A 25,280-nucleotide genomic window follows, 5' to 3' on the forward strand; every position below is an offset into this window, starting at 1 on the left:
ATCCTTGGGATTAGGTGAGCTACCGGTTCTGTCCAAAAAAGCCTGCGCGCTAAAGTGGTCAGTAACCGGACCCCAAACCCTTGGGGTATAGCCCATAATGCTTTCTTTTTAAGAGAGCTGGACCCTGGGCCCAGAACTTAGAAAACCTTTGGGGCGCCTAATGTTTTCTGTTTGCCAGGGTGCTGTATGGGCCCAGGACAGTGGATCCTTCATGGAAGAAGAAGGTTCCCAGGGCCTGAAGGTCTAGACATCCCCACGGAGATGGGGGAAGATTGGACCTCTTGCTTGGCAAAGTCCTGCGGCATGGAGCAGGTAAGTAAGGGGAAAAAACCTGCGGGGCTTGGCTCTTAGCAAGTTTTTTCTGGGAGGTCACAGGGGACATGCCTAAAGGTTATGCATTGCATCTGGCAAACCAGTCACATATCATGAAGATAGGATGGCTCTATATGTTATATTTCCCCATAAAAAGTGACCTCCCTGGTAGTGTTGCAAAAGCTGTGAGTGGGGCCTTTTATGTACAAGTGTATGTGTGTGTCAGAGAGCTATGCTTACCTGCAAGCCTCCAGGCGATGCTCTATCCAGTCCTCTCCCTCATGTCTGCAAGGCAGGCAAAACGCTGACCTCCTCGTGTGTTCCAGGCCTGCGGCTGCAGGAACAGAGAGGCCCTTCCTCCCAACCCCCCCCCCCCCCCCCCCGTCGGCGCGCGCGCGCGGTGCGCGTGCACGTGTTATAGACGCATTTGGCGCCGTTTTAGCTGGGGGGGAAGGGCGGGTCAGTGGTTTAAAGGAAGGGGCGGCCCTTCCTTAGATGCCACAGCTCATTCATTTCTCTGGCTTAAGGGAGGAAGGACTGGAGTGAAGCACGGGGCGCTGAGGACACACAGTGGCCAGAAAGAATACTACAGTCTTCAGAAGATTGTGGTTTAGCCTAGGAATAGGCTGGTTTTCTTTTCCATCTCATAGTCTTTTCTTTGGCAATACTACTCAGGGGGATAGAATGTTTTTTCTTGCCTAGATTGAAAAAAAAAAAAAAGAAGAAAAGTTTTTCTTTGAAAAAAAAAAAAAAAGAAGGTGTCATCTAGGGTAGAGGAAACATTTTTTATTCCCCAAACAGGTGTTTGGGCATTTAACTATTATAAGTCCCAGGTACCAATAAGTAGCAGGTGTACCTCGGTATTGTACCATGGCATCAAGAGCAGAGGGTACAAAAGGTGGGGATTCCCCCGCAGAATCTGAGGTCTCGGATAGAGCTATGCCGCTGCTTTCCCCACAGGGAGCCTTTGGGCCATCGGGGTCTGGGGCTAGAGCTGACGCGAGTCAACCCAACCCTAAGGTGGTCACGGAGGAGGTGTTACTCGCCTCTTTAAATGAGATGCGGAGAAGCATGGGAGAAATGATAGCCGCAGCCATGCGGGGTAGTAAGCGGAATAGATCTCCGTCACCCGTGCGCGGACCCTCGGAAGAGGAGGTCCTTTCCTCTGGGGAATTGGACCTCTTGGACAGAGACCAGGTAGGTTCAGGGATCGAAGATCCGGATACAGAGGAGTCTGGGGCAGTCTCCCTGAGGGAGAGCTGGTGGATTCAGGGCTTGACGGACTTGGTCCATAAGGCATTCAACCTACCTGTACCAGATCTCCAGGTATCCACGGTTTCAGCTTTGGGCTCACTGAGGGCGCCTCAAAGCAGTGCTGTGTTTCCGATCCATCCTCTATTGGAGGAAGTCTTGTTCCAAGAGTGGAACAAACCAGACAAGGTTTTCTTTCCACCTAAGAAATTTTCTGTCTTATATCCTATGGAAGAAAAGTTTTCCAAGAGATGGGCTTCTCCTGCAGTAGACGCAGCCATCTCATGTGTTAACAAATCGTTAACATGTCCTTTAGAAAACGTACAGGTTTTCAAAGATCCAGTTGATAGACGCTTGGAAGCCCTACTTAAGAACTCCTTCACTTCTGCAGGGGCAGTAGTACAGCCAGCCGTGGCTGCGATTGGAGTCGCTCAAGCTTTATCGGATCAATTTAAGCAAATGCTTGAACTTATTCCTGCCGAGCAGGCAGAAGAATTTTCGGATGTCCCTAAGGCCATATGTTTTACGGTAGACGCAATCAAGGATTCTATCCAACAAGCGTCACGTTTATCATTATCCCTTATCCATATGAGAAGACTCTTATGGTTAAAAAGCTGGGAGGCTGAGCCCCCATGCAAGAAGCTCCTGGCAGGGTTTCCCTTCCATGGAGGACGGCTCTTCGGAGAGGACTTGGATAAATACATTCAGACCATTTCAAGCGGCAAGAGTACTCTCTTGCCAACTAAGAAGAGGGTTCAGGGACCTGCGTTTAAACGACAGTCCTCCCCTGGGCAGGGGCCCTCTAATGCCAAGCAGTATCGACGGCCTCCTGCAAGAACAAACTTCGGCTTCAACAGCAGATCACGAGGACAGGCTGTTAGGGGCAAGAGGCAGTGGTTTCGCAAGCCAGCAAAACCAGCCCCCAAGTCTACCTCATGAAGGGGCGCCCCCACCCACGAAGGTGGGGGGAAGGCTGCGACTCTTTTCGGAGATTTGGGAAGCCAACATTCCCGACGAGTGGGTACGGTCTTCCGTGGCCACAGGCTACAAGCTAGAGTTCCTAAGGTTTCCTCCTCCTCATTTCCAGGAGTCGAGGATTCCAAACGATCTGGAGAAAAGAGCCGCATTAAGGTCGGCTCTAGATCATCTACTTTCCCAGGAAGTAATAGTAGAGGTACCAGTCCTGGAACAGGGGCTGGGTTTCTACTCCAACCTATTCATCATCCTAAAGCCCAATGGAGATGTCAGGCCAATTTTGGACCTAAAGATGGTAAATGCATACTTAAAGGTCCGCTCATTTCGGATGGAATCCGTGCGGTCAGCAGCTGCCACACTCCAAAAGGACGACTTCATGGCGTCCATAGACATAAAGGATGCCTACCTTCATGTTCCAATTTATCAGCCACATCAAAGATATCTACGCTTTATGGTGGCTTCGCGTCATTTCCAATTCGTGGCGCTTCCCTTCGGGTTGGCTACGGCCCCCCGGGTGTTCACGAAGGTTCTAGCTCCAATCCTAGCCAAGCTAAGGATCCAAGGGGTCACGATCCTAGCATACCTGGACGACCTCCTAGTCATAGACCACTCATCTCCCGGCTTGGAACGAGCAGTGGCCCTCACGGTCCAATACCTCGAGAGGTTCGGCTGGGTCCTAAATCAAGAAAAGTCAACATTCCAGCCCACAAGGCAGTTGGAATATCTCGGCATGAGATTAGACACGGAACAACAAGGGGTGTTCCTACCTCTGAGGAAGGTCAAAGCCATCAAGGAATTAATCCTACTGGTTCTAAGCAAGAAAAAACCGACTATTCGCCTATGTATGAGATTACTAGGCAAGATGGTGGCTACTTTCGAGGCGGTGCCATACGCCCAGAGCCACACTCGCATCCTGCAGGCAGCCATCCTGTCAGCATGGAGCAGAAGGCCACAGGCCTTGGATATCCCGTTGCCTCTCTCATCAAGAGTCCGGCAAAGTCTGTGTTGGTGGTTAGACCCTCAGAATCTACTGAAGGGAAAATCTTTCAGCCCAGTGGCTTGGAAGATAGTGACCACAGACGCCAGCCTGACGGGCTGGGGAGCGATTGTGGATGGTTCCACTCGCCAAGGTATTTGGGCAAAGCCAGAGAAGCTTTTACCCATCAACATCTTGGAGCTCAGAGCTGTTCGACTAGCCCTCAGGGCTTGGACGTCGAAATTGCAGGGGCTCCCGGTGAGAATTCAATCAGACAATGCCACGGCAGTGGCATACATAAATCACCAAGGGGGGACCAGGAGTCAGGCCGCTCAGAGAGAAGTGAGCTTGATTCTCTTATGGGCAGAGGCTCATGTGCCCTGCATATCGGCAGTATTCATTCCCGGAGTGGACAACTTTCAGGCGGACTTCTTAAGCCGCCAGACTCTATGGCCGGGGGAATGGTCTCTGCATCCACAAGTCTTTCAAGCACTCTGCCAAAGATGGGGAGTGCCGGACGTGGATATCATGGCATCGAGACTCAACAAGAAGCTAGACAGGTTCATGTCCCGCTCAAGGGATCCGATGGCCTGCGGAACCGATGCTCTGGTTTGCCCTTGGCATCAGTTCAAGCTTCTTTATGCGTTTCCCCCGCTCCAGTTACTACCCCCGCCTGCTGCGCAGGATCCGGGTGGAGCACATACCAGTTATCCTGGTAGCTCCAGCATGGCCCAGAAGGGCTTGGTACTCACTAATCCTAAGGATGGTAGTGGGAAACCCTTGGACTCTGCCTCTAAGGCCAGACCTGCTATCGCAAGGTCCGATCCTCCACCCTGCCTTACGGCATCTAAATTTGACGGCCTGGAAGCTGAATCCTTGATTCTCAGGGGTAGAGGTCTGTCTCAGAAGGTAATCTCTACCCTAATCAGAGCCAGGAAACCGGTCTCTAGGGTGATTTATCACAGGGTCTGGAAGGCCTATATAGGCTGGTGCGAGTCCAAGCTATGGCTTCCTCGCAAGTTCACCATAGATAGAGTTTTAAGTTTTCTCCAGCTAGGAGTGGATAAAGGATTGGCATTAAGCACAATCAAAGGACAGATTTCTGCCCTGTCAGTGTGGTTTCAGCGGCCACTGGCCACCCACTCGCTGGTTAAGACCTTCCTTCAAGGGGTCTTACGTATTAAACCTCCAGTTAAATCCCCGCTTTGTCCGTGGGATTTAAATCTTGTTCTGTCGAGTTTACAGAAACAACCGTTTGAGCCGTTGGCTGAAGTTCCTTTGGTTCTACTGACAAGGAAGTTGGTGTTTTTGGTTGCCATAGTTTCCGCAAGAAGAGTTTCGGAACTGGCAGCCTTATCCTGTAAGGAACCATATCTTATATTTCATAAGGACAAGGTCGTTCTCCGCCCTCATCCTTCCTTCTTACCGAAGGTCATATCCAGTTTTCATTTGAACCAGGATTTGGTATTACCATCCTTCTTCCCTAAACCTACTTCCAGAAAGGAAGGGTTGCTGCATACCTTGGATATTGTCAGGGCCATGAAGGCCTATCTTAAAGCTACAGAGAAGATCCGGAAAACAGATGTCCTGTTTATTCTACCGGATGGGCCCAAGAAGGGGCAGGCAGCTGCAAAGTCCACCATTTCTAGGTGGATTAAGCAATTGATCACTCAGGCCTACGGCTTGAAAGGGTTGCCTCCTCCAGTATCATTAAGGGCTCATTCTACTAGAGCCATGGGCGCCTCCTGGGCAGCGCACCACCAGATCTCTATGGCTCAAGTTTGCAAGGCGGCAACCTGGTCTTCTGTCCACACATTTACAAAATTCTACAAGTTGGACGTAAGAAGGAATACTGATACTGCCTTCGGGCAGGCAGTGCTGCAGGCTGCAGTTTGAGACCCTCGGATTCCGGGGGCTCCTCTTTTTTTGAGTTAAATTTAAAATTTAAGATTATTTTTCTCAAATAAGTTGGATTTATTATGATTTGAGTATATCTCTAAATTAAATCCTTTTGTCTTGGAGATGTTCTCCCTCCCCTCATTGTAAGCATTGCTTTGGGACATCCCATATAGTAATGAATGCCGCTCTGTGTCCCGTGATGTAACGATAAAGAAAAAGAGATTTTTAATACAGCTTACCTGTAAAATCTTTTTCTTGGAGTACATCACGGGACACAGAGCTCCCACCCCTCTTTTGAGGACCATTTTGGGAGGCATACTGCTTGCTACAAAACTGAGGTACTCCTCCTATGGGAGGGGGTTATATAGGGAGGGGCATTTCCTGTTTGAAGATTGCCAGTGTCTACACCTGAAGGTACTCCATATAACCCATATAGTAATGAATGCCGCTCTGTGTCCCGTGATGTACTCCAAGAAAAAGATTTTACAGGTAAGCTGTATTAAAAATCTCTTTTTTTCTTTTGGGTTGGTGTCGTCTTCTTCTTTTTTCTTTTGGGTTGGTGTCGTCTTCTTCTTTTTTCTTTTGGGTTGGTGTCGTCTTCTTCTTTTTTCTTTTGGGTTGGTGTCGTCTTCTTCTTTTTTCTGTTGGGTTGGTGTCGTCTTCTTCTTTTTTCTTTTGGGTTGGTGTCGTCTTCTTCTTTTTTCTTTTGGGTTGGTGTCGTCTTCTTCTTTTTTCTTTTGGGTTGGTGTCGTCTTCTTCTTTTTTCTTTTGGGTTGGTGTCGTCTTCTTCTTTTTTCTTTTGGGTTGGTGTCGTCTAATTCTTTTTTCTTTTGGGTTGGTGTCGTCTTCTTCTTTTTTCTTTTGGGTTGGTGTCGTCTTCTTCTTTTTTCTTTTGGGTTGGTGTCGTCTTCTTCTTTTTTCTTTTGGGTTGGTGTCGTCTTCTTCTTTTTTCTTTTGGGTTGGTGTCGTCTTCTTCTTTTTTCTTTTGGGTTGGTGTCGTCTTCTTCTTTTTTCTTTTGGGTTGGTGTCGTCTTCTTCTTTTTTCTTTTGGGTTGGTGTCGTCTTCTTCTTTTTTCTTTTGGGTTGGTGTCGTCTTCTTCTTTTTTCTTTTGGGTTGGTGTCGTCTTCTTCTTTTTTCTTTTGGGTTGGTGTCGTCTTCTTCTTTTTTCTTTTGGGTTGGTGTCGTCTTCTTCTTTTTTCTTTTGGGTTGGTGTCGTCTTCTTCTTTTTTCTTTTGGGTTGGTGTCGTCTTCTTCTTTTTTCTTTTGGGTTGGTGTCGTCTTCTTCTTTTTTCTTTTGGGTTGGTGTCGTCTTCTTCTTTTTTCTTTTGGGTTGGTGTCGTCTTCTTCTTTTTTCTTTTGGGTTGGTGTCGTCTTCTTCTTTTTTCTTTTGGGTTGGTGTCGTCCGTTTTTTTTTTTTTTTGTTGTTTTTGGACTGGGTAATGGTTTACCTTTTTTCTTAGGGGTGTGTTTACCATCTGTTTCCAATGGGGAAGATTTCCTATCTTTTATGTCCTGTGATTATAGGAAGTAGGATGAAATCCCTCCAAAGTAAGCATAATTATCCCCGTTGAATAGTATTCTCTTAAAGATTGGGTAAATGTCAGCTGTGCGTTTTTTTTTTTTTTCCCGCGCATGTAAAATTCAACTGCCCTCTGCAACCACCATTGTCTGTCTGATCCAAGAATAGAAATTTTCATATTTGCTGGTTGTCATTAGAGGAAGGAATGTACAGCACTGCAGGGAGCAGTTGTGGTCAGGACAGCTTGTCTGTGTCCTTTTTACTTCCCAAATGTTTCTTGCACGTGAATAACCTAACTTTTTTTTTTTTTCATAGACGGAAGGTGTCACCAAACGCTTGGCAGAACGCAACGACTTTGTTCTTTTCTTGTTCACGTTAATGACAAACAAAAAGACGTTCCTGCAAACGGCAACCCTCATTGAAGACATTCTGGGAGTTAAAAAGGTACTCTTCATTTTTTATATTTATTCAACTCCAGTCTGTGCTAATGCCCTCCTAAAATAAATGTAGAGCTAAATCAGTCTTAAAGATCACTGGTCCTGACTTGAGGGTATGACCAGTAGGCATCGCTATGATGGTTTCCAGGTCTTTTGCCAAGTGTCTGCCCTGATGATTATTCAACACAGGAGGTCACCTGCTTAGCACAGGCTCCATTTAGGGAACACTTTCCATTTCTCAATTAATACAAAGCATTCTCTGAGCGTGGGGATTATGTCACTACCCCAACGCTTTGTATGAATTGAGAAAATAGAAAGTGTTCCCTGGATAGTGCCTGTGGCAAGCGAGCGACCTCCTGTGTCTGCAATAAAGCAGGACAGATACTCGGTGACTACTACAGGGATTTTTGAATCATGGGGGCTTAGTATCACGTGTAAATTATCTACAGCAAGCTGCATGCAAATACAGCCTGCCTAGGCATGTCAACTGCTCCAGACTGACATCCACCAATTATAAAGATATTTGCACAACTCCTCCCAAGAACCAGCCCACTGTTTGCATTTTCTTAAAGCGGAGTTCCACCCAAAAATTTAACTTCCACTTTACGTGATGGTGACCCCCTGACATGCCATATTTGGTGGCAGGGAGCGGATACCCAGTTTTTATGGGCACCCAGCTCCCACTTTCTCCCCGCCACCGAAAGGAAGTTCCCCTTCCTGCAATCTTCTGGGACACGTGGCAGGTCCCAGAAGATTGCCCGACCAATCACAGCACACAGAATGTCGGTGCTGCAGAGAGGAGGGGGAGAGAAGCGAAGCTCCGTACGCCTGCATTGCGGGACAGGTGAGTGTCCTTTTTTCGTCAGAAGCTACTTTTTGTAGCTGCTAACTTTTAAATGGGTGGAACTCCACTTTAAGAAGGATATGCAGGCAGGTTGTTGTGATGTTTTCAGGGAGAAACAACCTATGCTTTCCTCCCACCAGCTTAATTGTATAATTGTATAGAGTAGCACAAAGACCCACTAATCGCACATCATGGAGTTTGAGATGTGTAATAGTATAGTTTTTATTTTAAATCTCATTGGCATGCTGATGATGGTGTGGTTAAAGGAGGAACCACTGTAGGCAAAATCTGACCTGATTAAACTTCAAGTGGTCAGGGAAGGTGTGTGTGTGTGTGGTTTTCTTCTTTATTTTTTATTTTTTTTTACTCTAAAGCCGCGTACACACGACCATTTTTCATGTCATGGAAAAAACTATGTTTTTCTCTACGTGATTCTTGTCAAGCCTGCCTTGCATACACACGGATCGTGGAAAAAAAAATGCTTGAGCAAAGCGCGGTGATGTACGACGGCACTATAAAGGGGAAGTTCCATTCAGATGACGCCACCCTTTGGATTGCTTTTGCTGATTTCGTGTTGGTAAAAGTTTGAGAGACGATTCGCGCTTTTCAGTCTTCGCGCGTTTCAGTCTGTTTCAGAGTGACGAATGTGCTATCTCCATTAAAAACGCAAATTTTACCAGAACGAGTGTTCCCGTCTCATAACTTGCTTCTGAGCATGCACGTTTTTTTTCCCGTCGTTAAAGCCTACACACGACCGTTTTTCACGACGTGAAAAATTAGAGCATGTTCTAAATTTTTAATGGCCATTTTTCACGTCGCAAAAAATGCTCTGGAGCCTACACACGACCGTTTTTAATGACCAATTAAAAGAATTGCATTTTTCACGTCATGAAAAACGATCGTGTGTACGCGGCATAAAGGTAAAGCCCAGCGGGCTGAATGGGGGGGGGGGGGACTGAAGAACTCAAAAGGAAATCTTGTCTAACAATCCGATGTTAGTACAGCGATCTCCCCGCTGAGCTATTGTGTTCAGAGAGGGGAAGGCCTCCCCCCACCAGAACACTCTGGTCAGTGCCCACAGCCATTGGCGCTGATCAGATGCCGATTGGCAGACGTTTGTCGGGTCATGCCCCTTTGACTGGATTGACTGCGTACACATGGACTGAATGTCAGACTTTCTGTTGAATTGCCTTGATATTCGGCCCGCATGTTGGGTGCTTAAGTCTAATTTATCTCACTGCTCTTGTTTAGCATTGCTTTGCTGTGTAACAAATTTGATAAATGTCCCCCCATTGTTTCTGACCAACGGAAGCTAATTATCCTCTAGAATTGCTGGCATCTGCGTTGTCTTTAGCACACGTGTAACTCGCTGATGAACTTTGATTACGTGGAGGGGGGTGTGTGTGTTTGACAAAAAAAATTAAAAACGCAGCTGATCACTCGGTTTTCTGAGCAGAGAGCTGGTGACAAAGTCGTGGCTGTCTGCTTCACACACCACCCACGCTCACTGGCATGCTGGGCTTTAGAGGGGGGCAGGAGCGGCCAGCTCGGGCTCTCGGTGGATTGCTAAGAGGCTGAACTGGGTGCCGGTCCAGGCATGTGGGCGGATCCCAACTTTGTCGATCTTGCCAGAGCCTGTACTTTTTTTTTTTTGTAAAGGTGAACGAACCCTTTTAATGCTTTGTGTCACTTGCCTGGAACAAACGCATACATTTCACACTTTCAAATATTAAAGTCGGATACAAACAAGCAACCAACGTTTTCAGTAGCTGGCCTTCTGTGGCCTCTCCCATACTTCTGTCATGACAGATGTACCGGTATTTTACATCGTCTGAAAAATGGACCTGTGCTATCACTCTGAGAATGTGCAATATAAAATTATTTCAGCGCAATTGTCCACATAAACTTCAAGGTGTTCTAATGGTGTTTTTATGTTCTCTGCAATTCAGGAGATGATCCAGCTTGAGGATATTCCCAACCTTGCAAGTCTCGTGTCCAGTTTTGATCAACAGCAGCTGGCAAACTTCTGCCGGATCCTGTCCGTCACCATATCCGAGCTGGAAACCGGAAATGACGATAAATACACTCTGCTTGCTAAAGACGCACAGCAGAAGAAGACTCAGAGCCCTTCGAGAGCGGAAATAAATCAAGGTTCGGCTCGTTGGCATCCATTCTGTCTAGTAATCTATATGCTTTGGTGCAAAGCTTATTAGAAAACCTGTTTGCACAGTAATTGCAGCTTTTATTTTATTTTTTGCTGGGAAAATGTATTGCCCGAGTTGTGAGAAAATTGTAGATAAGTCTGGTGATCTGGTTGGGCATGTAATTGAGTTACATAGGCTAAATACACATTCAACCAATGGCAAAAAATAAATTAAAAACCTTTATCTACAGAGCCCTAAAGAAGGCCATAGATTATGCTGTTTTCTTTCCTCAATTTCCCCATCAACACTGCGCTATTGTGTTGTCCGAGCTGAGGGGCGGAGTGGGGGACTAGCATGCGGGGTGCTGTCCCTGCTGGTAGAACACAGCTATAGCCACCGGCAATCTCATGCTAAAAATCTGTTGTACCAAAGTTTATCGCTTTGAATCAACTTGGATACAATCAGCCTGCCTATAGATGGATCAAATCTCGGCTAGTCTTTGCTCAATCGGCCAAGTTTAGATCCATATATGGCCAGCTTAACCGCTTCAGATCTGCGCTATAGCCGAATGACTGCTACAGCGCGGACCTACTTTGCCAGAAGGGCGTCGGTTGTCCTCCCGTGTTCGAGCGGCCTGTGTACCCCCTGCAGGGCGCTCACGACTCGCTATGTGATCAGTGAGTATGAGACTCGCTCAATCACAGATCCAGACCCGACACCTTACCACATGTTTAGCTGTCAGCCAATAACAGCTGATCATGTGATGTAAACAGAGCCGGTAATTGGCTAATTTTTCTCCTCGCGCTGATACCGTGAGGAGAAAAAAAAGCCAATCACCGGCCACTGTCAGAGGGATATCAGTCCCCATCAGGGAAAGCTGCCGCCAGCTCATCTGCCAGCGCCAACTATCGGTGCCACCTATCCCTGTCACCAATTGGTGCCTCATCAACAGTGCTGCCCATCATTGTCGTCTATCAATGCCGCCTTATCTGTGCCCATCAGCACATATCAATAAAGGAGAAAAATTACTTGTTGCAAAATTTTATAACAAAATTAAACATGATGGGTTTTTTTTTTTTTTCTTTCTTTTTGTTTTGTTTAGCAAAAAATGAAAACCCTAGTGATGATTAATTCCCACCAAAAGACATCTCTTTGTGTGAAAAAAAAAGACCATTAATTTGGGTACAGTGTTGTATGACTGCAATTGTCATTCAAAGTCAGCACTGGAAGCTGAAAAATTGGTCTGGGCAGGAGGGGGGATTAAGTGCCTGGTAAGCAAGTGGTTAATCCTACAGTAGATCCGGAGGAAGGCAAAACGCTCTTCCAAAGAGATCCAATTTACTCAAACAGGGATGAAGTTCCTTTCAGATCCCCTATGGAAATTTCTTATATTAATAGCCACTTGTATTGTGTTTAAAAAAAAATACCCTAAAATTCAATAGTATCCATACTTGATCCCAGAACTTTAGTGATAAAAACTTTTTAAAATGGTCTTAGTTTTACAATTTCTTCCAGTCATCTTTCTATAAATATCTGCAGTTCATGTTCTTAAAAGAATAATATATATTTTTTTTTGTTATAGCCACACTTCTGAATATCCCAGGCTTCATTGAAAGACTATGCAAGCTTGCCACCCGTAAAGTGTCAGAATCTACAGGCACAGCCACTTTCCTCCAGGAGCTAGAGGAGTGGTACACGTGGTTGGATAACGCCTTGGTGTTGGATGCCTTGATGCGTGTCGCCCATGAGGAGACGGAACAGAGTGGTACAGGTAAAAGCAACTGAAGAATGCAAAGTGTGTATTAATCATTTCAAGGAATGAGCTCCTTCAGAGGGGGGCAGTTCAGCCTGAACGCCAAGCAGATGTCGGACACATTTAATGCAGATTTGTATTCAAAAATCATTTTAAAACGGATCTCCACCCTAAAGTGAAGTCGCGCTGATCGGCACCCTCCCCCCTCCGGTGTCACATTTGACACCTTTCAGGGGGGTGCAGATACCTGTCTAAAGACAGGTATTTGCACCCACTTCCGGCCACACGTCACGGGCAAAAGACGGTTTTTTTCTGACATCGCGTCTGTCCCCCGTTGTGTGCTGGGAACACTCGGCTCCCAGCGCACAGCGGGAGCCAATCGGCGGGCGCAGCGCGACTCGCGCATGCGCCGTAGGGAACCGGGCAGTGAAGCCGGAGCGCTTCACTTCCTGGTTCCCTCACCGTGAATGGAGGGGGGAGCAGCAGGGTGACGAACGATCGCTCCTCCTCTGCTGTGGACGCCGCTGGACTCCAGGACAGGTAAGTGTCCTAATATTAAAAGTCAGCAGCTGCAGTATTTGGAGGCACTACCCCATTGATTTCAATGGGCAGGGCGCTATAGGAGCGGTAGTTTTACCGCGCCTCAAGGATGCGGCTGGCAGGACTTTTTTTAGCGTCCTGCTAGCGCAACGCTCCAGTGTGAAAGCCCTCAGGCTTTCACACTGGATAGAAAGGAGCAACTCTTTCAGGCGTTTATTTATAGCGCCTGCAAAGCGCCTCGGTGTGAAAGCAGCTTAAAGGTAAAAAATGTTTAGGTAGTATTCCTCCTTATACTGCCTGAGCCCTCATTCGATCCAACGCTGTGCCTGTTTGCAGTAAGTCCCTCCCCTTATCGCAGGCTTTGCTTGGATCAAGTTCAGGCATATGCCAAATAAATACCATTAACCACTTGCTTACTGGGCACATAAACCCCCTTCGTTCCCAGGCGAAATCTCAGCGTCCGGCACGGCGTCGCTTTAACTGACAATTGCGCGGTCGTGCGACGTGGCTCCCAAACAAAATTGGCGTCCTTTTTTCCCCACAAATAGAGCTTTCTTTTGGTGGTATTTGATCACCTCTGCGGTTTTTATTTTTTGCGCTATAAACAAAAAAAGAGCAACAATTTAAAAAAAATAGATATTTTTTTTACTTGTTGCTATAATAAATATCCCAATTTTTTTTTAAAAAAACTATTTTTTTTTCTCAGTTAAGGCCGATACGTATTTTTCGACGTATTTTTGTAAAAAAAAAAAAAAATCGCAATAAGCGACTGGTTTGCGCAAAAGTTATAGCGCCTACAAAATGGGGAACAGAATTATGATTTTTTTTATTATTTTTTTTTTTACTAGTAATGGCGGCGATCTGCGATTTTTATTGGGACTGGGATATTGCGGCGGACGTATCGGACACTTTTGACACAAATTTGGCGCCATTCACATTTATACAGCGATCAGTGCTATAAAAATGCACGAATTACTGTATAAATGTGACTGGCAGTGAAGGGGTTAACACTAGGGGGTGAGGAAGGGGTTAACTGTGTAGCCTGGGTGTGTTATAACTGTGTGGGGGGAGGGGGGTGACTGGGGGAGGGGACCGATGCTGTGTCTCTATGTACAAGGGACACAGATCGGTCTCCTCTCCTCTAACAGCACGTGGAGCTCTGTGTTTACACACAGAGCTCCACGTACCTGCTGTTACCGGCCGTGTCTCCGACAATCGCGTGTACCCGGCGGACATCGCGGCCGCCAGGTACACGCATCGGGTCTTCGGCGATGCGTCGGGACAGTTTTTACCCGCCGCGCGCCACCCAGTGGCGCGCGCGGGTAATGCACATAGAAGGCCGTGTTTAAACGGCCACTTGGCACTTGAGAGCCGCGCTGCGGACGTATTTCGTCTATAGCGCGGATCTCAAGTGGTTAAAATAATGATATAAAGACTGCTGAATCCCGGTGTTCCACCACACTGCAATGAGTGATCAGAGGAGAAGCACTATGAGGAAGCATGTTACTTGTGGCTGGAGCTACCCTGTAAGACAGTGGTTCTCAACCTGGGGGTCGGGGGGTCAAATGATTTGCCAGGGGTCCCCACATCCTGGGCTGTTCCTGAAGCCCACACCGCTCTCCCAGCCTTTTTGACTGATCAGCATTGCCACTCATCCAAATTCACCGCCAGCACTGCCACTCATCCCATCACAATAATTTTACTGTTGGGGGTCCCCACAACTTGGAAAATCTTATCAAGGGGTCACGGCACTAGGAGGTTGAGAACCACTGCTGTAAGACATTCAGGAGTGCCACGTGTGGGGGGAGGTTGGAAAAGAGGAACTAGAGCATGCACCACGGGTTGGCAATGCATTTTACTAGGGATGGGCTGGGATAGCGTTGCTGCTCACAAAAAGGAAGACCTGGGTATTTGCTATCCAATGATAGATTTTTGGAAGAAACTCGTAGTAATTGGAAATCTTTTGGCGCCAATAATGTGAAGAATTTTGGGATTCACTGACACTTTAACTGTAACAGAAAAGTTATCTCATCTGTCTCGCTTTGCTGTTTAAATCTTCATCTGTCTTTTGCCTGGCATTCAGCTTTATGTGAATCTATTGTTCTACCACATCTGGGAAAAGCACAGGTTCACTTAAATTTTTTTATTAAAAAAAGTATTTTAGGAAAATTCGATCTTGAGTCAGCGATGTGAAATAAACTTTAAATGATATAATTTGTTATGGTTTTACAGGTTTAGTAAATATGCCCGTTTCAAGGCTTTGCTTTTAGCCTTGTAGCTCTGAAGATGTCTACAGATGATTTTGGTCTGTTTACATAGATGAGACCCCTTTCACACTAAGGTCCTTTTCAGGCGCTTTTGCTCTAAAAAAAAAAAAAAAATTAGCGCCTGAAAACTGCTTCATTTCAATTGAAGCTTTCACACTGGGGCGATGCACTGGCAGGGCGGTGCCAAGTCCTGCAAGTGGCATGTTTGGAATGCTTTAAAAAGCGCCTGACAAGCTCCTCTCAAGCCACCCCAATGTGTAAGTCCGAGTCCTTTGACACTGGGGCGGTGCGCTTGCAGGACGGGAAAGTCTATCCACCACCCTTGCCCATTGAATGGGCAGCGCTGCCGAAGCGCATTCAAAGCGATTCGGCAGCACCGCCCATGAGCGCTAGTAACCCTTTCCTTGGCAGAATAGCGCCGCTTCAACCAACAGCACTTTATCGCTAACTCCCGCACTGCCCCAATGTGAAAGGGGTCTTAAGGTCAAGTTGCCATATGACCGTAAAAAGAGAGCGCACAGCTAACGCTGCAAAAACAGCGCTAAAGCACTGCAGAAACTCCCGCTGTTTTTATGGGCAATTTTTTAACGCTTCAGTGTGAAAAGGGTGTAAAGATTACATTTCTCAAACTCCACCATTCAATCAGTCAAAACAAGTATTTCTCATTGGGCACATGTGATTGTTTTTTTCTGAATCTTGGGGGATTTTCACTGTTCGTTGCACCTTTCTTAATGTAGTGAAGCTCTTCTCTAACACGCTGTTCCCTTTTTAAGAGTCGTCCGATGAAGGCGGCCTGGTAAATCCCACCTCAAGAACGCAGCTCCCACATTCCATGAAGATTATGCATGAGATAATGTACAAAGTAGAGGTTCTCTATGTGCTCTGTGTCTTGCTGATGGGAAGACAGAGGAATCAGGTTTGTGTACCTTTTTTGATTGCTTTGTGTTTTTGGATGTTCTTTCTGCATATAATTTAGGTTTTCCCCATCTTCATGGTTTCTCAATTTCTCTTATGTCAGGTCCATAAAATGATTGCAGAGTTTAAACTGATCCCAGGATTGAATAATCTGTTTGACAAGCTGATATGGCGGAAGCACTCTGCATCCACTCTGGTACTCCATGGGCACAACCAGAACTGCGACTGCAGTCCAGTGAGTAATATTAAAGTGTGCAAAATGGGGGGGGGGGGACCTCACATACTAGCTTTTATGGCTGCAACATCGAACCCTGAGATTTTTTTTTTAAATGGTTGATTTGTACCTAATTGAGTAAATCTTATTTCCTTACTAGGATATTTCCCTGAAGATACAGTTTCTAAGATTACTACAGAGCTTTAGCGACCATCATGAGTGAGTATATCATTTTATTTATTTTTTTAAATATATTGTACACAATTAAGTACAGTGGAACCTTGGATTACGAGCATATTCCGTTCCAGGAGAATGCTCGTAATCCAAAGTACTCTCATATCAAAAAGAGAGTTTCCCCATAGAAGTAAATGTGAACAAAAATTATTTGTTCCGCATTGACTTCAATGGCATGCAATACCGCATATGGCCAGAGGTGGGGGCGCGCCGGAGAGCCTCGGACATCCTGAAAGGCCTGAGGACCGCTCAGGAACGGTGTATTTCCGAACAGCTCCGGCGCCCCCCCACCTTGGGCTAAACATGGTATTGCACACCGCTTTGGCTTGAATCCTGCTGATTCTGCGAGACAACACTCTCAAACCGAGTCAGGATTTTTCAAAATACAGTGCTCATATTGCAAAACGCTCGTTAACCGCGTTACTCGCAATCCGAGGTTCCACTGTAGTCCTAAAGTTTGCAAGTTGTTGTAAGCTTTCTGGTTTCCTGCTTACTAATACTGCATGTTGACTGAGCTTTTTGTCTGTCTCAGTGCTACTGTGTTGGTCTAAACCTGGTTGCACACTATATATACAATTTACTTTAGGTTTACCAAAACCTTATAATATGAGCTCTAACCTAAACACTTTTTAATTTTGTATGCACTACATAGATGAAGGTAAATCTAAAGGAAATCGAACCACAAAAGTTGTGTAGTTTGTATCCAGCTTTGAATTTTTTTAGTGAGTTTCCAGTTTTGCAGAAATGCACTGCAGTCCATTTAACACGGTTTCCTATGAGTCCCGTTCACATCTGTGTGCATTTTATGGAAAGGGCCAGGGACCTTTTTTCTGGTTTTTAGGTTCCAGAGACTTTAATGGATCAAAAACGTGTATTAAAAAAAAAAAACAAAATGCACCTTGAATATGCAATCTGCATAGGTGTGAGCCAGGCCTAAAAGTTCATGACCTAAAAACTGCTGTGTATACCACATAATGTCAGGTGTGTGGTGTGTTTTATTTATTTTTTATTTTTTCATCACCTATCCTTACTTTGCAATAAATAAAAGTATAAAAGCGCTTTTTTTGGTTTTTGTCTTGCTGCAGAAAATGTCTGTGTTCACATTTGAGCAATGCTTTTCTAACCTATTGCGTTCTTTATTTTAGGAATAAATATTTACTTCTCAACAGCCAAGAATTAAATGAACTGAGTGCAATCGCTTTAAAAGCCAGTATCCCAGAAGTTGAGGCTGTATTGAATACAGACAGGTAATCCCCCACTGATCTTCAGACTTCATTTTAAAACTTTTTTTGGTCGTACTTCTCCTGTGGATCACAGGAGTGCAGTCCATTCTGTCTGCTGACATCACTCAGTCCATGCTCAGGAAAGATTTTGACCATATGATAGGGATCCTCCCGGCAATCCGCTGAGCCCCTGGGCCAACCCCTCCCGCCCCCTCCACGCTCTGTGCTACAATGAGCGCTGGAGGGGAGAACAGAGAATGACAGTCACCATACTCCGCTCAGTATGGAGGGGGAAAACTGGGGAATGCCCTGCCTGCATCTATTGACACAGACCAGGCAACTGGGCTCCATGCCCCCCCCCCCCCCCTTTCATCACAGCAGTGGGAACCTATGACTCCCAATTTACCCAATAAGGAGGGAGAGAGCAACTAGATGTTGCACTCGTGCACGTTGCTGAATTGGATTTGGCTCGGTTAAGAATAGTGGGGGGCTGGGGGGGGGGATCCTGCAGCAGAGGTGTTTTTTTTTTTTTTTTTTTTTTTTTTTTTATTAACCTTAATGCATAGAATGCAATAAGGTTAAAAAAAACTCAAGGCTTTAGAACAACTTTACATCCACATACATTTTTACACTTTTTTTTTTTGTAAACATTTTAAATAAAATTTTAGAACCAGCATTTCAATCACTTATTATATTGGCACTCGTTACTTGGTTTTCACAATGTTTTTAATGACCTTTTATAACTTTCTGCATGCCTTGTGTTTCAGGAGCTTGGTGTGCGATGGGAAAAAGGGACTATTAACCAGATTACTGCAGGTCATGAAAAAGGAGCCAGCAGAGTCGTCTTTCAGGTGTGTTGACTGCATTGCTAGTTTAATAGGGAATGATCATGGTTTAGATTTCATGTGTTAGATCATCATAGTCCATAAGGTTCTTTTGATGGCCATTGCATTTGCTAATGCTGACCTGTTTCTAGGTTCTGGCAAGCACGGGCTGTGGAAAGCTTTCTTCGCGGGGTGACGTCATATGCAGACCAGATGTTTCTACTGAAAAGAGGATTATTAGAGGTGAGGTGCAATGACTATGTAATCCTTCTCCACTCTGTCACAACAGCTCTGATACCTTCACGTACATAGAAGTTGAGGGTTGAATTAAAGTGTCTAAAAAAAAAAAACAGAAATTTAAAGTGATGATAAAGTCGTTGTTGTGTTATTTTTTGGTGGGGGTCTTTTTTTGTCCATTCACACACAGCTGTAGCTTAGCCCCCCACCCTCCTGATTTGCTCACTGGCAAATCAGGAGGGGGTGCAGCCGGAGCCCATCTGCGCCATTTGTGAATGCACGGAGAGGACAGCACTGCTGACCTTGGCAAAATGTAGGGAACAAAGTCATTCCAAGATTTTCTGAGGTGTCCTCAGGCCTTTTCGGCCATTTTCGAGGCTCTCTGGCTGACCCCCGCCCCTGACCGCATGTGGTATAGCATAGCATGCCATTGAAGTCAATGCGGAACAAATGTATTTTTGTTTCCATTGACCTTAATGGGGAAACTCGCTTTGATATGCGAGTACTTTGGATTACGAGCATTTTCCTGGAACGGATTATGCTCGTAATTCGAGGTTCCACTGTATACATATGAGAAGCCCAGCTGTTAATACAGCGACCGATAAGCAAGAGTACTGGGAAACCACAGTCTGGAGCATTCAATGCCAATATATTTGGGAGAAGGCCTGCAGTGTAAATGTGCTAAAGTAAGGTGCAGAGATGCACATTATAGAATTTTATCAACTTAGATTTTTTTTTTTTTTTTATCAAAAAGGTTTTATTGCTCACATAACATACAATCAAGAAAACAGAAACCATATGCTAACATTGTACACCGTGCATTGCAACATCAAAACTGTACAGGCTTATAAATCCGGTCACAGCAGTATGGCATGAAATCTTTTCACATATACACTACTCCCTCTCTACCAATTGGACCTGTCTTGCCTACTCCTCTTCCCAGTCCGCCCTTCGCACCCCCTCCGATCGGTACCATACCAAGTATCGAGATACGTGGCCCAGTCGGCCATCTCCTCCCCTACACTCCTCCTAACAGCCTTCCTTGTACCAACTCCAGGGGGCTTAGTCCTGGTGTCTCAAGCCATGGGTCCCATATTTTAAAGAATTTCCCTGCGGTCCCTCTGTGTTGGTAGATGTATTTTTCCATCAGGAGCGTCCTACCCATGTGTTGCACCCATGTCTTGGACGAGGGAGGCTCTCTCGATTTCCAATGTATGAGAATGAGCTTTCTCGCCTGAAACAGTGCCCTGGCAAATGCTACTCTGGTGGTCTCTTCCGTTATCGCCCCCTTAAGAATGCCCAGCAGGCAGCACAGTGGGTCCAATGGAACGTTAGTCTGGAACACCGAATTCAGCGTAGCCAGGACCTCCGTCCAATACCTATGGAGCTTGGGGCACCGCCAGAGTAAGTGGATCAAGTCCCCCTGTGCCGCCCTGCAGCGTCCACATTTTTTTTTTTTTTTTTTAACTCAGAAAAAAGGTTTTATTGTGTCCAGTAGAATAAGATAATACAGCACATATCCGTAACAAAAACATTTGTACAGCTGAAAACCATACATTGCGCATGAGGTAAATACAATCGTGCTAAAGAACCAGTCCTAGCATAACGTGACACACAAAAGGGCAACATAAAGAAAGGGAAACAATTAAAAAAAAAATAACATAAAAAAAGAAAAGGGAAGAGAAGCTATGTCAGGTGGGCAGGAACAAACCCACCAGCCCCACACAATTAAGTTAGATTTACTTTCAACTATTTAAGTGTTTGTTTGACCTCTCATTATATGGTTTTGGTAAATCTAAAGGAAACGTGTACAAGAAAATTGTATAATGTATGACCAGCTTAACTCTGTCTTAATGTGCAAGAGTGCAATCATGCAAGGGCTTTTCCTTTTTTGGTTGGTTTGTGGTTGTAATCAAAGGCACTTTATGTTGCAGCACATCCTTTACTGTATTGTGGATAGCGAGTGCAAGTCGAGGGACGTCCTTCAAAGCTACTTTGACCTGCTGGGAGAACTAATGAAGTTTAATATCGATGCCTTCAAGAAATTCAACAAATACATCACTACAGAGGAGAAGGTAGAATAAATATTTAATGTTTAACTCCCCTGTTCACAATGTTGAAATCCTCATTTGTATAACAATTTCTTTATTTTTTAAACATTTTAGCTCCAGTGTGCATGATGGATGTTATGCTAGCTGTTCAATAAGCATAGTTTTTTTTTAGTGGCTGTACATAAGTAACTGATCATCACTATGTTCATTTATTTCATAATTTCTAAAGAAATGGTCTTTGAAGGTGGTTAAAATTTGCACAGAATTATAGCTATTGTTGGTCAATTAAGGGTAGTTCTAGTGGTACAGATTACTTTTGGCTTTCTTTAACCACGTCAGCCCTAGAAAAATGTACCCCTTTCCCGACAAGAGCACTTTTTTTGCGATTTGGCACTGCGTCGCTTTAACCGTCAATTGCGCGGTTGTGTGACGTTGTACCCAAACAAGATGTCCTTCTCCTTTTTTTTTTTTTTCTTTTCTTTTTTTTTTTTTCTTCCCACAAATAGCTTTTGGTGGTATCTGATCATCTCTGCAGTTTTTTTTTTTTGCACTATGCATACTTGCTCATTATGCCTTTGTCTTGCAGGGTTTGGTGTGTGTGTGTTTAAAAAAAAAACAAGAGGGCTTACATAGGGCTGGGGAAAAAAATCTATTTTGAATCCAGTTGGGAGGTCAAATCGTTGCAGATTTTGATCAAATCGATTTTTTTATTTTTATTTTTTTAGATTTTTATTTATTTCCATAGGACTGCACTCCGCGGACTAGGCCGAAGCCGTGGCCTCGCAGCATTTTTCTTAGTTCCGGTTTTCATCAGAAAAAAAAACTTGATTCGAATCGTGAATAGAGTTTTTTTTTTTTTTTTTTTTTTTTTTTATCGCAGATTTTTTTGGGGGCCGAAATCGCCCAGCTCTAGGTTTACAACCACTTTAAGGCATATGTGTGGCGGGTGCCTAGTTTACCTAGTTGTAGCGCTGTCCCTGGTCATATAGTTTGGCAGCGTGTTATTTTTTTGGTCACTTCACGGTAAAATTTTGATGCCACAAAGAAGCAGTAGTTTAGTATCTGGTAGCTGTATTGACACTGTTGTAGGCAGACTGCTCAGTAAAACATCAATACCTGTATAAAGTCTGTGTTTGTTTTTTTTTTTTTTTTTTGTTTTTTTTAGTTCCAGGTTTTCCTAAATCAGATAAACAGCTCCCTGGTGGACTCCAACATGCTGGTGAGATGTATTGCACTGTCTCTAGATCGGTTTGATACTCAATCAGATGATATCAAAGGTGAGTAATTCACTTTGGCACCTTCCAAGTCTGGGCCACTGGGGTTTGCGCAGCTGAACTGAATGGGTTTATGATAACTTTTTTTTATTTTTTATTTTTTTCTCTCTCCGACAGTTGCAGAAGTTTTGTCTGAATGTCGGTTGCTGTCCTATATGACTCAGGGGACTGTGCAAATGTCTTTTCTCTTCCGACTCGTCAATATCATTCACGTGCAGACATTGACGCAGGTGAGAGACTAGGTTTAAAGTGAACATTATTTGGTATTGAGATGCACAGAAAAGGCTTTTCTCGGTAATAAAGTTAACTGCTCTTAGTAGGTTTACTTCAGGACTTTAGAATGGGGCACAGGTTAACTAACCCTGTAAAACTGAGATGGTAGTGGAGGTCTGTGAGGGTGTATAATTGACACTGTGCATCATTGTGAGAGCGGTATAAAATTTGAGCATCAAAGAATGAAAATACTTTGGTATTAACTGATTCACGTAACTATTTTGAGTTGTTAATCGCTTAACCACTTGACTTCCCGAAGATTTACCCCCTTCCTGACCAGGCCATTTTTTTTGCGATATTGCACTGTGTTTAACTGAGAATTGTGTGGTCGTGCGGCGCTGTACCCAAATAAAATGTTTTTTTGTTTTTTAACCCCTCACAAATTGAGCTATTTTTTGGTGGTATTTGATCACCACTGCTGTTATATTTTTTTGCGCTATAAACCAAAACACTCCACATTTTTTACTTTCTGTTATAAAACACAGCTAAAACTGTAAAAAATGTAATGTCTTCATCAGTTCAAGCCAATATGTATTCCACCACATCTTTTTGGTAACAAAAAAAAAAATCCCAATAAGTGTATATTGGTTTGTGCAAAAGTTGTAGCGTCTACAAACTACAGGTAATTTTTATGTTTTTTTTTTGTTTTGTTTTTTTTATTAACTAGTAATGGTGGCGATCAGCCATTTATAGGACAACGGTCGGAACACTGACACTTTTTGGGAATCGTGACAGTGATCAGTGCTAAAAATATATGTACTGTCACTGTACTAATGACACTGGCTGGAAAGGGGTTAACAGCAGGTCCGATCGAAGAGCTAACTGAGCACCTAGCCAGTGTTTTTCTTCACTGTGGGAGATGCTTGTGCTAGAAGATGGAGATCTGTGTTCCTGCTTATCAGGTACACAGAATCAATGTCTTCCCCTAGTGACAGAACAGCAATCTGCCTCTGTAATGAATAATCGGTGGGTATTGAGTCCGGTATCCGCTGATGGGTTTCAGCACACCCCGTCCCAACCCTGAAGTGCTGGATCACGTACTAGGTACGTGATCCAGCACAGAGGAGTCTCCTTTGCCGTGTATATGTATATCACACACACGCGCGCACACTATGGTCGGCAATCGGTTAATGGTCGATTTGCCTTTCCGGCAACCATTTCATATTTTTAGCATGTAGTATAGGAAATGTTAAAATGACTAAAACTGACACATGTAAAAAAGGGAATGAACCGCGCTTAGGACCCACCAAGGCTAGTACAAGTGCAGAATACTATAGTGTGGGGCCAATAAGTGCCAATGAAGTAAATATATATCAAATAAAAAGTAAAAAGTAAAATGTTAGGCTGCAGCCCCCCAGAAACAATTCCCCGAGGGGAAAGGATAGAAGAAAATGGAAGGTAGGATGGGGTAGTGGCGCTGCCCTACTTATAAACTGTGTAAATAATATAATATAATAAACAGTGACCCTTGAAAGGGTCACTGTTTATTATATTATATTATTTACACAGTTTATAAGTAGGGCAGCGCCACTACCCCAAAACTGACACATGAGCATTTCTCCTCCAGGAGAATGTGAGCTGCTTGAACACAAGTCTGGTTGTCTTAATGCTGGCACGGAGGAAAGGACGGCTACCCTACTACCTGCAGACTATCCGGGATATGGAGTGCGTGGAGAAATACCCAGGATTCATCCTCAACAACTTCCACAGCCTGCTACGCTTCTGGCAGCAGCATTACCTCAACAAGGACAAAGACAGCACTTGTTTAGAGAATGTGAGTGTCACTTGATCCTTCATCAACTCTCCAACACTTATCGCTTTTAATTTTTAAGCTTTTGGTCATTTTTTGCTTTATAATAAAACCTGTTTTAGAATAGTGCATGCAGCCATTGCTAGGGTGATCAAGAGGGCCTGCCAACTGCCTAATCTTTCACGGACATCCGTTGTGTATGCAGTTCAGGCCAGGCTACTGAGTCAACAACTGTCAGATCTCAGGTGACCTCTGACACTGCAACTAAATTGTTTCTCTCTCTCTCTCTCTGTGTGTCTCTCTGTCTCTGTGTGTCTCTGTCTCTGTGTGTCTCTGTGTCTCTCTCTGTGTCTGTCTGTGTCTCTCTCTCTCTCTCTCTCTCTCTCTCTCTCTCTCTCTCTCTCTCTCTCTCTCTCTCTCTCTCTCTCTCTCTCTCTCTCTCTCTCCCCGTTTTGCGTTAAGTCCTTGCCCTTTCCAAATACGCAGCAGCTAAAAAAAAATCCTGGATGTGAACGTGTCCCATAGGAAAACATGTAAATGAACTGTGGTGTGTTTCTGCAAAAAGCACCAAAAAACAGAGGTGTGACCCCAGGCCTGAGATGTTCAGTAACATAATGGGGGTTAAAAAAACAAAAAAGTACAAAAAGAGCAAATAATCGCTACTGTAAGGGGTTCATTTTTTACTGTTGGACAGTGGAAGTAATATTTACAGTAGCGATTTGCTTTTTTTGTACTATAAAGGGCTAATTTTAGTTTATTTTTTTATTTTTTAAACCCCCATTATGTTACTGGCCGATTTAATCGATTATGAAAATTTGTAATCGATTTAATTTCATAATGGATTAGTTGTTTCGGCCCTAATTTCAGCACTACAACCTGATCCTGTATCTTCTGTCTGTTTTGCCAGAGTTCCTGCATCAACTTCAGCTACTGGAAAGAGACTGTATCTGTACTATTAAATCCGGACAGAACGTCACCGTGTGCCATAGTAAGCTACATAGATGAGGCCTATATGGACGTGGACAAAGACTTCTCCGAGGACTAAGGCCAAGCAGACATTTTTGTTTTTCCTCCAAATAAACAAGATATTCAGACGAGGCGCTATGCAGTGTCTGTCCTGGGATGTCTAATGCACACGGAACGCGTAGCGTGCAGCATTACCTGCTGATAAAACTCCACAATATGCTACGTCTGTGCAATATATTCAGGGACGTCGTCATCCAATTAACACTTTTATTTCTTCCTTCAGGACAATTTAATTTTTTTTTTTCTGCCTCCATATATATGGAAGGGTGTTTTACACAAGAAGTGCCACAAGGGCCTAGCCTGGTCTTGAAACGAAAGATCCCCCTCGGGATCTTCACAAC

The 25,280-nt window shown here is 44.5% G+C and overlaps 1 protein-coding gene across 1 annotated transcript in view; it reads left to right on the forward strand.

Moving 5' to 3' along the window:
* The window catches only part of LOC120918819 (transient receptor potential cation channel subfamily C member 4 associated protein), a 59,969-nt gene extending 34,959 nt beyond the window's left edge, over window positions 1-25,010 (forward strand). Inside the window, exons 6-19 of the mRNA XM_040330643.1 lie at window positions 7,249-7,377; window positions 10,164-10,365; window positions 11,941-12,129; window positions 15,692-15,834; window positions 15,937-16,068; window positions 16,208-16,266; window positions 17,427-17,528; window positions 18,272-18,355; window positions 18,481-18,571; window positions 20,500-20,640; window positions 21,782-21,893; window positions 22,008-22,120; window positions 23,731-23,937; window positions 24,821-25,010. Of these exons, the coding sequence (XP_040186577.1) occupies window positions 7,249-7,377; window positions 10,164-10,365; window positions 11,941-12,129; window positions 15,692-15,834; window positions 15,937-16,068; window positions 16,208-16,266; window positions 17,427-17,528; window positions 18,272-18,355; window positions 18,481-18,571; window positions 20,500-20,640; window positions 21,782-21,893; window positions 22,008-22,120; window positions 23,731-23,937; window positions 24,821-24,958 (1,842 nt within the window). The 3' untranslated portion in view covers window positions 24,959-25,010. The remainder of the gene's footprint in view (window positions 1-7,248; window positions 7,378-10,163; window positions 10,366-11,940; window positions 12,130-15,691; window positions 15,835-15,936; window positions 16,069-16,207; window positions 16,267-17,426; window positions 17,529-18,271; window positions 18,356-18,480; window positions 18,572-20,499; window positions 20,641-21,781; window positions 21,894-22,007; window positions 22,121-23,730; window positions 23,938-24,820) is intronic.
* Window positions 25,011-25,280: the final 270 nt, after the last annotated feature.

The sequence above is a fragment of the Rana temporaria genome, chromosome 12 (genome assembly GCF_905171775.1).
Source record: "Rana temporaria chromosome 12, aRanTem1.1, whole genome shotgun sequence".
NCBI lineage: Eukaryota > Metazoa > Chordata > Amphibia > Anura > Ranidae > Rana > Rana temporaria.